This window comes from Melanostigma gelatinosum, assembly GCF_949748355.1.
Source record: "Melanostigma gelatinosum genome assembly, chromosome: 3".
Lineage (NCBI taxonomy): Eukaryota > Metazoa > Chordata > Actinopteri > Perciformes > Zoarcidae > Melanostigma > Melanostigma gelatinosum.
The window spans coordinates 23,370,461-23,384,952 of NC_136636.1; the positions used below are offsets into that span (position 1 = coordinate 23,370,461).

The window sequence follows — 14,492 nt, forward strand, 5'->3', positions numbered from 1 at the left end:
GAAAGGCTGGGATACTATGAGATTAAGGGGACAGCGCAATGAGGAGGACAACACAAGCTCAAGGGCGGATTTGCCCCGGTATATGATGTGGTGTGTTCAAGGACCCAAATGCAGACTCGTTACTGTTAAAAGCATCTTACCGTTCAACCTTTTTTGTTAACAGTCCGAGTGAGAGGTAGGTCAAAGGTACTTCATCCATATTGTAGCGACCCTGTCAGTAACAGCTGGTAGCAGAGGGGTTGCTGGTAGCAACTGTTCTGTGTCGGGAGCTAGTAAATGTTGTGTTAGACCAGAACCGGATGTTGCGGTTGTTGTGGCGGAGAAAAGCTACGGAAAAATCCAAAATCCGTATAAAAAGCGCACCGGACTATAAGCAGACGCCTCAAAGCGTGGGGTAAAAAGTAGCGGCTTATAGTCCGAACAGTACGGTACATGTACATCATGTACATCTCTTTGACTATGAGTGACGTTTGGCAAACATGTATTTGTTCATGCATATATAACCCAAATAACACATTACACATGAAATATTTCCTCATTTGGTGTAAAATGAGGAAAATTAAAAAATGTCTTTATTTTGTCGGCTTCACTTTTCTACATATTTAGTTTAAATAAGGTCATAAGGAAAGAGTTCAAATAATGGGAAAACAATTAATATTATTTTTACGCATATAGTGTAACAGTTTGGAATCTGTAGAACCACAAACATTTTATTTAAATCCTTTTTAATCCTTTATACAAACCAGTCTTACTTAGATGGACATTTCTTTTTCTCAACAATGAGGAAGCCAATGGCAACAAAAAAACAGGGGTTGAATATAATTTGATAATAACAGAAACAAAGATTATGTCAATATGCAAAGTAATTAACATTTACTTTGAATTTTGGCACATTTATTTCTGTAAATACTTGACAACTAGCATCTCGATATAGGGTGAAGCTAAATAGTTCAGTTTTGTGTGAATATTTCTGTACATGTTCTTTAAATGAGGGTGACAAGAAGCTGCCATTCACACATTAAACAATAACTAAATTATATAAATGTAATTAATTATATATTGCTTAATAGATTCAACAATTAAAGGAGAAATATTTGAATATCTGGATTAAATATTTCGTATACATGTGGCAATGTTTGTATTTACTTTGTTATGAAGCTTTCATGCAGCGCAGTGTGTCATCGGCTCCTGAGCTATTGTTGCTCTTTGCCGATACACAAAACATGCATTGGTTGACATTTAATGGGTCAGTTCATCAACTTGCCATAAACACGGCCATTATGGTACAGTTGAGTCTGCTGATGAGATAAGCCTGAGTGCAAACCAGCTTTCCACTATAATTTATGACCCACAAGTCGATCCAGATTAGGCCTGATTGGATCGCTGGTGCCATATGTGACCTACAATCTGTGCTCCTCGTGCATTGTAGGGTGGGAGGGTCAGCGATCTCCCTGGGCAAAAGTTGCCATGGGAACGACCTCTGGATGCACCGCTCGGCTCATTGCAGCCCTCGCACATCTCAGGGCAGAATTATCCAGGATTTCTTTATGTCAGGCCCGAAATTCTTCTGCTCTATTTCCTCAGTCTGCTCTGTAGTTTCACCTCCCTCTGCTTCCTCTCTCCACACACACACACACACACACACGCACACGCACACGCACGCACACACACACACACACACACGCTGTGGCATCAGGACACTTGCATCCATGCTGACACATACATGGATACGCAAACACACACACACACACACACGCACACACACACACACACACACACACACAGGACAAACTCTCCCCCCACCCTTTCAAACACACATGGTTTACACACTTACTCGTTCAGCCAAAGGACATTTCTGCATATTGGCTTGTTGAATGCTTAATTTGAAATACTTTATAATCAGATTAAAGATAAATGACATTATGTTCTTGTTTTGGCAAGTCAACTCGGCTGAACATCAGCTAAGGATTCTTAAGCCTCCAGACAAATTCTGGTCGGTCGTGACAAATTTTTGCTCGCCTGTAAAGGAAGACTTTAGCCACAAGCTATTGGGATTGGAACGTGACCATGTCTGTTCATGCTGAAACTTCATTACTGAACTCAACATGATCTGCAGGATATATTGTAGCCTCTAGTTTTTAAGCTGGAGCATACGAACCAATTGTTTTTAGTTTGGAGAGTATGACTTTTAGTTTAACTGGATGATTTACTGCAGGTATTGAGCTGCCACCACAGACTTCAGGAAAGTACTTATTGTTCTGTAATATTGTTCATAAGGTTAAAATTTTGAAGTGGTTACCGGATAATACGTACAGAGGTCAGATAAGGGGTCCCTAAGAAAAATAAATTTATTTTCTCAAGTCTATTGAGATAAAATCTGAAACAACACTCAGAAAGCAGAGAGAGAGATTTTGTTGCAAAGTAATTTTATAGGAGAGAACAGGAGAGAACATATAATTGGATCCCCCTGGAGGTTCCCTGTTCCTCTCCTTCCTTTCAGGGTTGAGGTTAAATACAAAGGAAATACAATAAAGTGGTAATATCCCTCAGAGCAGCAAGCAAGTTAAATTAACCATTCTTTACGCCTTCCAACAGCGAAAGCATTTACATCTAGATCCCATGAAGTCATTAAACGGCTGCAGGATTTTTATTAGGTCGATATTGAACTGTGCACGTGTGAAATACCTGTGGAGTAGTTGAAGGCCAGTGCTTGTATAAAAGCACTTACTCTACATGGCTCACGAAATACTGATGTACAGACATACAGTACAAGTCATATATTAATGCTACAGCATTCCAAACTAATTCTCTTACAATTCACAATAATAAATTACTGTAACTTGTAATAATCTGAATGAAACACTACTCCAAACAAATTCCATTGTTTGTAATAAAACACAGGGATTCAAAACAAGCAACGTCTGGTCCCTATAACCAAACTATTTGATGGATAGCTCCTCATGAAATATACATGCCAGCAGAACTGTGCTGTTTAACGGGGGTTTTATTAATAAAACAAGAAAAACATTAAAATACATTCCTTAGATCCATACCGCTTCATACTACCACCACAATGCAGTTAAAAACCGCATCGAAAGTTAAGAATGCAACTTGAGCCGTTCAATAAAATGTATTATGCCGTGCCGCAAAAAACACAACGGAACCAAACTCACAACCATTATGTGTACTGTGACCAAGCAACCTCAGACATATCAAGGGTTTCATCTGTGTGTGTTAGTGGGGAGAAAACCTCTTTCATGCAGTTCATAGACATACTAGAAGAGTCAGCATGCTTCGTGCGCCCTGAGGAGAGAGAGGCAGTTCTCTGCAACGCGTTGGCACAATAAAGTTTATAGAAGGAATCGAGTTGCCACCCTGAGCCTTTTTTGCTTTCTGTGCAATATCGTATTTCCAAAGACAGAGGACGCATTCAGTGGTCTGATAAAAAAAAAAGCTAGTCCAACCTCATAAAATGTTTTAACCCATACAATCAAGCGCATAATACCACACATTCTGAGTTTTCAGAATGACGAGGTTTCACTTGCATTATCACTACCAAACTATGGGAAATGGGTGATTTGAACACAGACATAGAATTGGAGTAGAACAAATATTGAACTGTTTTTGGTGGTCATTTGACGAGTACAAAAGTAAATGGCGATTGCTGTTAGTTGGTATGGTGACCACACATCAGTGGGGCCGTAAAGTGTTGTCGCAGTTAGCCATGAAGAGAGTGGACGCGGCGCTGAGGAGATGGACGACTGGCTAGTTAGCGACGTAGCTTGTCCTCCGGAGCAGCGGCAAGTGACGCGGTGGGACCGTTAGACCCAGAGCTGCCGCTAGCCACCGGCCCGCTGTTTAGCTCATTTTATGTACCTGTAGCATTACAGCATGGTAGCCCTTAACAAGCTAGCTAGCTAACCAGGGGCCAGCTGACTAGCTAGCTAGCTAGCTAGCTTGTTAATGCCACCATGCTGTAATGCTACAGTGGTTACAGAAAATGAGCAGAACAAAGTTGTCACTCGTCTGGTGCCTCCTACGCTGTGGCAGTGTGTGGATGGAGCATGAAGTTGTTAAATTTGCTGCTTGTTTGAGTCCGTACTGCATAACCTCACCTCGGTTTAGTTTATACGGAAGTTAGCCAGCTACAATGGTACACAAAAATGGCCACCGCTCTGACCATCCTGCTGTATTGATTTCAACGGGAATGTCCGTCTACTCTTATTTAACATCTCTGTCATCTCAATATGAATAGTTGGGAGATGGTGTTCATAACCATGAAGGGGAAACACCTCTCACCTCCGAATTAAAAAACAACATCATTTAGCTAACACTGCTCTGCTCACAGAACAAACTCATTGATCAGATTCTCACTTATTTCAGGGAAAAGTCAAATTTCTGTTTTGGAAAAAACTAGTTTTATAACACAGATGTATCACCAATGAATCTGTGCAAATGAAATTCAAACTGGGCACACACAGCTCTGGTAAGGGTCTTACTGATGTACTAGACTTGACACTGGGCCATTCACGAACCGGGAGCTGGCACCTACCTCAGAGTTCTGTGTGAAATGTCAGAGTTCAGAGGCTCAAGACACTACCAGGACTTTCTAATCCCACCTGGTTGCTTATTTTAATGTCATTCACAGCGGACCTGATCAGGGATTTCTGTTTGCCAAGCAGGTCAACACGGGTTGTGGCGGGTTTCAGAGGGCTTAGCCGACAACTCTACACCAGTTCCAGTAAGCCAGTCGAGCTGGGTCACGATGAAAGAGTCTGTCCCTGCAAAAAAAATAAGAATTGTCCAGAGCGACGGGCAAAGAAAGTGGAATCCTCTTAGTGGTAATATCCTGTTGTGCACCTCCATCTGTTGCTCTGTGATGGCTGACAGTCTAGAGGAGAGAAAAAAGATCAGAACCAGCACCACATACTTTATTCTGGCTTTGAGACATGGAGTCATTTATTTACAATATTCAGAAAATTCAATCCAGCATTCCCTATATGTAATGTCTATCTGGCTATTTAGTGCCCAAAGTGTATTTTTGTTCTGCTATGTGATATCATTATTATTAAATTATGTTATGTGTTTAGTAAAACATTAAATAATAAAAAACATATTTTAGAAAATGTTGCCTATGCAACCTACACAAGCTCATACATCACCAGGTCTGAGCGCCAAAAATGTAAGAAAAAAGAATAATATAACAAATACAAATAAAATAAGGTGATTGTTGCTAACAAATGTAATTCCCCACAATGTCTACGCTAGTGTAATGTTAAGGGAAGCTCATATCATATCAAACTAAAAATGTGGTCCTTTATCTCATATTTACATATTTTTATTTACGTTTTATTTTTAGAAGCCAAATATTTTTGGCATTGTTGGTGTTCTTCCTCCAATGATTGAGGTTAAAAAATATTCAGGAGGAAAACTGATTTTGTACGGTACTATTTTCCATGAAATGGCTCGACACCACCCTAAATATTTAAATATCTGAATTTCCTTTCCCCTCAAACGTCTTTAAAACAGCGTGGGATGGACTATTTGATTATTTATTTAATTTCTTAATTATTCAAAAATATAGATATATGTAGTATCTGTGGTATAGGGATCGATGGTTTGATTGTGAACGATGTTGGTTTTCTTTATTTCTTTTTTATATTTGTATTGTATGAATTTGTGGTGTCCTGTAAGTGCATGTGGGCTGAGCATAGTATGACGCAATAATAAAAACTTCAAACTATTGCGTTCAAGGGTCCACTTGATACATGATATACATTATGTAGGAGCTGCATGGGGATTTCTAAGATACATATAATACCTTTAATCTCGACCATGAGCCTTTCTATTTGAAGACAACTCCCCATGCCATTGTGTTACAGTCGTAGCATTTTATCCGTAAGAGAAAGCAGTTTATAGCAGCTTAGATCTGCGTGAAAGCTCCTGCTACAGATAAAAAAACGACTGTGGATCATCTCAAACACCGTTTAAACTCTGTACTTATCTACAACAGTAAATCAGCGATTTCTTGAGCGGCCCCCAAAAGCAGTTCAAGTTCCCCTCAGTGAAGACATATAAAGGAACCCACACACCAACAGCTCTTTTAACATTTCATAACCGTATTCCAGTCTGTTTCTATTCAAACAAGACTATCCACATCACAGGAGAACGACTTGAACACATGTATCTATATCTACAGTATGTGTGTGGGTTCTGAAAGGCAAACCACGGCGACACCACGGCGACAACAGCGCGCAGCATCAACACACAGCGGCTGATTTATGTAAACTGTTCATATAAATTAGTTGAGAGCTTAGAGACGATGTTGGCGTTCGAAAGAAAAAACTAAAGCCGTGATTGATGACTGCCATTTTATCAAGGCATTCATTTCATCATGACTGTCAGCTGAATCACTTTTTATGGGCCTGTGTTTTATGGCAATAATAGATTTATTATGATGATAAAAAAGTGTTGTCTGCCCTCAGACAGGCATTCATACATATTTCTTTTTAAGGAGCCGGTGGCCCACCACAAACCAAGGAAGACACTGATTTCAGTCTTCACATCGCCTCATTTGTCAGGAAAAAAACACAAGTTAGTGCTGGAAATGTGTGTGATTTAATTATAAAGGAGTGAAGGGGACGGACGGACTTGAGTCCCCTTTCAGGTCCCGGCAGCGTAACTAGTGAAAGTTCTACTGTGTCTGTCAAGTTCACTTAACAGGAAAGTAAATTAAATCCTGCCAAGACTTTTGGTCTATTTAATTAAAGCTGGAGCAACTTTGTGGGATTGAATTCAATTTTTGGCAGGGGTAAACCAATATGCTGGGAAGGTGGTGGTGGGTGGTTGCAGTGAGGTGGGGTGGAGCAGACTATTCCTGAAGGATAAGCAGCGAGCCAATCAGTTTTTTAGCTTCATTGAATTTATATTTTCAAAAGCGACAAAGAATGACTTTGTGTCCTCTGTGACATGCCATTTAGCCAATAATGGCAAAGGTTCTAAGACAAATAAATAAATAAAGATGTTTAAAAACCTGGATTTTCCAAGTTAGGTTTGCTTCCTCTGAGTTCAATCTCCTCCGCCTGCTTGTGAAAACGTGCTCTCAGCTGAGGTTAATCCACGTGCAAAAGGTCTAGATTAGAGGAGTCTGGGGCTCTTTCTGAGCACAGGGTCAGGGATCACACACCAACTTCTATGGAAAGCGGGCTATTTTATTTCCTCGCTCTTTATCCAGCTGCCGGTGCCAACTGGGTGCGATACTTCACCGTAAGCCCTTTGAGGCTAAAGGTGAAACCGATTCCAGCCCAGAGTGTTAGTTTTGAATGGCTTTAAGTTTGGGCAAAAGATTCCAACGGACACGAATAAGATCATGAACTGCAGGAACTCATTCTCACCCTCGACGACAAATAAAAGCATGTGTTTAATTTAAGATAATCTGAATCAACGAGGATTATTTGTTTTGATATAAAAAAAAAGTTATAAATCCATTTATAGGTGAATAATTGAAGAACTCCAACACAGCTAAACTATGAATGTGAGTTTAAATATGAGTTTTAAATAAACTGCACCATGAATATTACTGCATGTTGAAATTACTCAGCTAGTTTTTGTTTACTTTACATTCATTTATATTCAGTGACCATAAAACAAGTAGGCCATGAAAATGAAAATAAAATGTACTGAAATATCTTCTTTGTACGAGCGGATATTCAGAGTTCAACTATTATTATTCATTTAAAAATATGTTGTTTTTTAGAGCAAGTAATCATTTTCATTTAATTTCTGTGGATAGATAATCATTTTCTAATGTAGTGGCCTCGCATTTATTAACAAAAAGAGGTTACTCTGAATAATCTCTGTCGAAAGATTTCCAGTGTATTCAGGAATGAGAATACTGAATGTTCAGCTTTTAAACTCTGGGTGGCAGTGTTGACGCAAAGGCACGTTACACGACTCCTCTTCATACTGACCAAAACATTTCAATATCATAGTTATTTTTCTGTTATGCTGGTGGTTCTGTAGGTCATTGATTTTATACAAAACATTTACATTCAAATCTCTCATTGATGAGCTGTTTGAAGTATAATATTTAATCAAATCATAAATCCCTGTATGCTGTGTGTATAAGTCTGAACAGCTTCATATCCATCACCATCCATTTATATATATATATATATATATTCCTATTGATGGATTCAATAGGAATATATAGTTTGTAATAAATTATATGGGTTCATTTCTTACTTTTAAAAATAATTTGTGATAAATCAGATTATTTTCAAAATTGTACACAATAATTTCAACATTGACACATAATAGGATTTTTCATTGCAGGTTTGAGACATTTATAAAAGTAACACATATGAAATAAACTAGTCACATTAATTATATATTTAGAACTTAGATACAAACAAATATAAATATCATAACAAACTTGCCGTGACTACCACTGGCCATTTTGTTAAATTGTTATTAAAGCAAAGAAATGTTTTCATTGTTATAATTATTAAACAAAAGGATTTTCTATAAATTGTGTAAACATTTTTTAGATGATACGTACATAAAAATGAGTTTGTGTCTGAATGTATCAAAATCAAATGTACCAGTAGTTGTGATAAAATAATAGCAAATATATATTTTGTGCAAAATAACATAGATATTCATAAAAAGATAAAATAAGTAATGACTGCTTCACATGCAGCAGTCCTAAATCTAAAAGAAAAACATGTTCTCATAATTACAAAACTATTATTCCATATGACATATAAAATGAACATATCCTCTCATCATTATTCAAATCATTTTTTTAAATAATTATTATTTTTATCATTTGTATGCTAACATGATAAAAGATGCTAACATGCTAAATAATGTCACACAAACACGGCTCTGCATTCCTGCTGCTTTGTAGCGTTGCTTCACAGCATTTAACTGGTCAAATAATCATGTCTTTAGTGATAATAATAGTGGACTGCATGCTGAAATCCATTTCTCCTCGCTGCACCTTGTGTATTATTGGGGAGTAATTTAACAGGGAATTTGTTGCATGTCTTTTGAATTGTGTGGTGTGTTGTAGACTGGTGGGGCCACTGTTACCGTAAAACGGCGCTGTTTTAACTCTGCTGTGTCAGGGAACATTATAGGTAAAGTACTGTATGTTGGATATCAGAGCCACTGAGGAGCATGAGAGGATTTATGCCCCATTCAGACACATCTCTGCTTTGCATTATATATATTTTATTACCATGCAGCCATTATAACCTAGCGTGGCAGAAGGATCTCTGTAGGCAGTATTAATATCAGTTCAGCAACGTCTTTCACTTCTCTTCTGGCTCAAGTCAATATTGAGCCTGTATGGAACTCATTAGAGTGCGGGGAAAGCTGCTTTTCTCAGCGTCTTGCCCGTTTTATTCCATCTGTGTTGTAGTCACCTGAACATGATCTGAACTCAGCCAGTCAAGTGACCTGGAATCAATACAGCCAAACTCAGTGGAGGCAAATAAATCAGCCAGGCTCATTTAAGCCACGAGAGTCTCGCTGCTGCAGTGGTGCGGCGCGTATAACAAGAAAGGCATGTTTGATGACAGATCATTTACTAGATTCTTGTTTCCCATCCAGCTTTAGTGGCTCCATACTTCATATCCACTTGCCTATCTCTCCAGGCAGGTTTACCCATTCCTTGTGTAATTCCTCATGAACACATCTGAAAGCCAGCTTCTTTTCTTCTTCTTTTTTGTCTGCCTCTCGGTGTCCATCACTTTCTTTGTACAAAAAAGCTATTTGCCATTTTTGTATACATTAGACATTTTTTTTATCATGCTTTCTCTCCAGGTATCTTTGTATTTCAAACACAGCCTTTCTGCAGCTGCTTCAGTGTATCCCGATGGCATCTGTCTCCATGCCTGTCATATCAAAACCAGCCTGTGTTTTATTCTCTACCCAGCATAACTCTGTAAAGAAACCGGGATTTTACTAGCAGCTTCTGGGGTAGGACATTTTTTTTAAATATGGCTTGCAGGATACACAGTAAATTCAGAAGTAGTTTTACGCCAACCGTCACTGACAACTTGGACCTTTTTGGGAAAAGAGTAATCCTATTAAATCAGCAGAAAACTCATAAAAGTTGAATGTGTTATGATTACTAATATGCATATTCATTCTACGCATTTTTATGGAGTGTTGGAAAAATGATTGCCAGTAATGTGGCTGCCAGGCTCCAACTTAAATCAACTTAGTGCAAACACAGCTCCATTCAAATCATTTTTGGAGATTAATTGTGACGTGTCTCAAAATACTTTGGGCCAACATCACATCAACGGTATATATGGTTTTATGATGATTCATGAACAGGAAGGAAGGTTTTGCATTCTGGAGGAAGTGATATTTCACTTTGACTTTGATTCTTTGGCTCTGTTATTGGAAAATAACTGCTGTTCTGGTTGACAGGCCTGTTCAGTCACATGATGCCTTCCTTGTGATGCATAAACAATGGTTAGCAGGCCCGCGTTTTAGCTACAAGAAACAACTTCATATCTTTCTAAAGCACCTCCAGCTTGACTGTTTAAATTCATATGAAATTTACATTATGCAAATATCAACATGGTTTACTGTGCAAAGACAAATCAATACTGCCATTATGGATTATGCATTCATTGTTAGATTTCAATTCATTTTCATGTCATGACTAGACATCTCCCTCAGACACTAACCTCCAATGGACCACTTAAGTAAAAGCATGTAGACATTCTTTTGTATTATATCTTGCCAAGTCATTAAATTGACCTAACAATTCGTTTGAATCACTCAATGGCAGTTTTGTATTGAGTAGATGCAAACTCAGCTACGATATACTTCACTTTAATCCCAGACTGCACTATTTTACAGCTGGACTAGAGTGCTATAACTGTGACCAGCCCCCATAGTTTGTAGTTATGGCCTTCAGATTGCAGCCTTCAGTATTTTCTTTATAAGCAGGACACTAAAGTACATTTAATAACTGCCTTGTACTGAAAAAGGTGGTAAAGTAGTACATTATGTATGGAAGCTAAAAAAAAGCAATCAAATATTGAATTATATATGTTTTGAAATTGATTGGGTCAGTTTAAATACACACTGACAAATAAAAATGTATTATTCTGATTTACATGTGGCATAAATCATAGTTTACATGTCAATCTCGAGGTATAGTTTAAATTGTGTAACAAACGGATAATACGGAGTGTAATTACAATCATCTATTGTGGCTAGTGTGAGCGATGGGATTAATGTGTTTGCATGCTAAACAACTAAACAAATAAAGGTTTAATTTATTTAATTCATGAAATAAAATGTAGACCATAATTATAAATTATGTTCGGATTTTCACAATGAATTTCTCAACAACAAAACCCACTGATCAACATGCAGAAAACTAACAATACTCGTATTTTATCAAAGTATACCAATTGTAATTCAAAACGTAAATATTTGCACACTTTTTTCTTCTTTTTTTGAACTACATACATTTTCCACTCAAACAAATAGCGGCATACGGACTGAGTAGAAAGACTGTAAAGTGGCAACCAATTAAACAATACATATTAGAGGTCAAATGTAGGCTAAAATAAATAGTTAAACTTACTTTAATTGTTCTGCCGTGTTCGTCACCTGTTGTTACAGCGCCAGAAGTCCCTTCATAACACATAGGAAACCTCGCAGACACGTTTCAGCTTTGTCTGACAAAATGATGACCAGTATTTCCATTTCGAGTGGTGCGGCAGTGAGATTAAGCTGCTCCATCTTTTATAAATGCCCCACATGGTCCCAAAACACTTAATTATCGCTAGGTACAGCGGTGTGGACTGTCCTCCTGCTGATGATTGACAGCGGGGAGAATTGAAGGGACTTTGAAGGGGTTGAAGGAGCCTCTTTTTCGAGCGGCTGCATCGATAATTCAAATATATTAAACGCTCCGTCATTAATAATACAGCTATTATTATTGTTTATATTCTGTAGGAGACTGACTGGATTAATTTAGCGCTAAAATGCGTAGCTACTTTTAGTGTCGCTCGGTGCTCCCCTCCGTCTGTGTTTTTTTTGGTTTCGCCCAAACTTGGTTGAGATTTGAGTTGGTTTCCTCTGCTATCTGGGCTCGCTCTATTGGAGGTGAAGGACCGCCTGTCCCCTCTCTGCCTGTGCTGTCAATGGCTTTCGGGACGTATTTTATTTGAATGTCTGGGCGATATAAGTGACCAATAATGGATATTCTATGGATATTATGGACCATACCGGCCGTAATAGCTGTTGAAGGTAAGCTAATGTCTTCATCCCGACGGTTAACGCCGCATCTTTCCGTCTTTGACTTTAAGACAAAGCGCGTGAATTGGACGTTTGGATGATAATGTTATTATAGAAGGCTAACAGAAAAGAAACCACTTTTCATCTCCATGAATATGCATTAATGTGCTATAACAATTCCGTTTATGGTGCTGGGAGTCAGCCGACGAGGGATGATGGTGGGGCACAAAAACACGCTCCCGCATCAACCGCAGGTATGCGGATGCTGTTGGACGTCATTAGCGTTAATTGGGGTGCACAATCAGCAAAACGTTAAACATGTCACGTAGGTCGCACGTCCCGCGTGTCCGTGGAGGCGTGCCACCGGCTTTTGTTTCAGTCGGTGATGATAACGTGAAAGACAAAACCTCTCCTTACACCTTTACCCCCCCCCCCTCCCCTCCCGGTATGTCCGAGACTAAATGTGCGTTTTATGCCTTTTGTAGTTTGACTTACAAAAGGCTCTCTCTGGTCCTCGCGCTCATCATGTGTACGCCACGCTTGGCTGAGCAGGAACAGGCAGCGTGGCTCAACGCACAATGAAACAGGTTGAATGTTGAAAATAATGTCTGTGTGTGTTTACAGCAGTGTGTCGTTCTCAAACGTAGTGGTCCTATCATACGTATTCAAATACATAGGACCTCTAGTACCCACAGGGACTATTATTGTGACATTTGCCATAACCTTAAAAACATTTGGAGATTATGAAAGCTAGCGTGTCTTTTAATTTAGGGGGTGTCAGTCTGCAGCTTGAATTATAACTTGCAGGTGATTTCTATGCGGCTGCACTCAGTTTTCCGTGTGACAGGGACAGCATACATTGGATACACAGTGAAGAATGGAAAGTGACAGCCCAGCCGTACATTTATTCAGGCTATTTTTATGATGCTGTCAGAAAACAAACATGTCTCCGGCCTCTGGTCAGTTGAACTAAACCTCATAATTACAGGTGGAGCTGAGAAACTATGTAGACACTCGACTCAAATGCAACCACAGGTTAAAACAACAACAAAAACGACTTTGTTTACTGTAAACTAATTTGTTGAGCATCCTGAATGTGCACAGCGAAGGTCGACGGACCTGTCAGGCCCGATGAAGGACTGGCACCGGCTTTGACAAACGTCATGCGTATTTATGCAGACTTCTACTGACTGCTGCTGTTCATGGTTACATCCAAGACTTAACCGAGCAATCCTGAAGGCTTACATTACATTTCACATTGCCAGCTTTGCAATGTGAGTCATAGCTTTGGAATTTGTGTCATAGCTTTTACATTTTATTCAAGCCTTTATCACCAGACATTGATCCAGCACACACTTGTTATTTTAGGGAATCATATGTTCAGTCTTAGCTTTAAAACCACACCATACAAATACAGGGACCATCGGGCAACATGCATTTCACAGCATCCATAAATTGTATTTCTTTTTAATATATAATAAAATATATAGTTTCAATGTATATTTTTTGTATTATAGAATATTTCGCAAGCATAAAAAAGCTTTTTAATATTATATAGAATAATTATTTAATCAATGGATATATACTAAATTGACGTAAAATGTCTTTAATAAAATTTAAAAAAAATACGTTTCATAATAACAACCTGTATATTCCAAATGTTGTACATGCACATAATAATCAATATGATTTTATTTTCTTTTACTTACTGATATCATGCTTTTATGATTACTATTACAACGGTCCGGCCTATTTATTTTTGTATTTTATTCTTGCTGTTTTGTCCAAAATGCCAAAAATAACATCAGATCCACGCCATACCGTGTTCCACTTCCCCATGTTTGTTGGTTCCCTCTAAAACACAGACATGGCCACAGTCACTGTTTGTCCACATGTAACAATCCGCTGTGAAGCGTTTGAGTAGGCTGAGAGCACACAGCGAGTGGCTCCAATACCAATCGGCACAGTTATTCAAATCCGCTAACGTTGAAGTTCACGTCTAGCTCGATTAGGAAGCTGCTGCTGATATTTAGCGTTACGCTGGATGTACAGTACGCAGGTTGCATTGGCTAGTCCCGTCATCAGCCCCCCCTCCATTTTAGCCTGTGAATCACCCAAGCCGACCATCCAATGAAGTTGCGAGAATGGCTTGGGTATGAGAAATAAAGGGTTGAAAAAGAGGTCACTGGAGCTATCATCCGAAAAAAAACACGTCC

General features: G+C 38.7%; 1 protein-coding gene across 1 annotated transcript in view; it reads left to right on the forward strand.

Moving 5' to 3' along the window:
• Window positions 1-12,236: 12,236 nt before the first annotated feature.
• ephb2b (eph receptor B2b) overlaps window positions 12,237-14,492 on the forward strand; it is a gene marked incomplete at its 5' end in the record, with an annotated part of 111,479 nt that continues 109,223 nt past the window's right edge. The window contains one exon of the mRNA XM_079297056.1: window positions 12,237-12,288. Within this exon, the coding sequence (XP_079153182.1) occupies window positions 12,237-12,288 (52 nt within the window). The remainder of the gene's footprint in view (window positions 12,289-14,492) is intronic.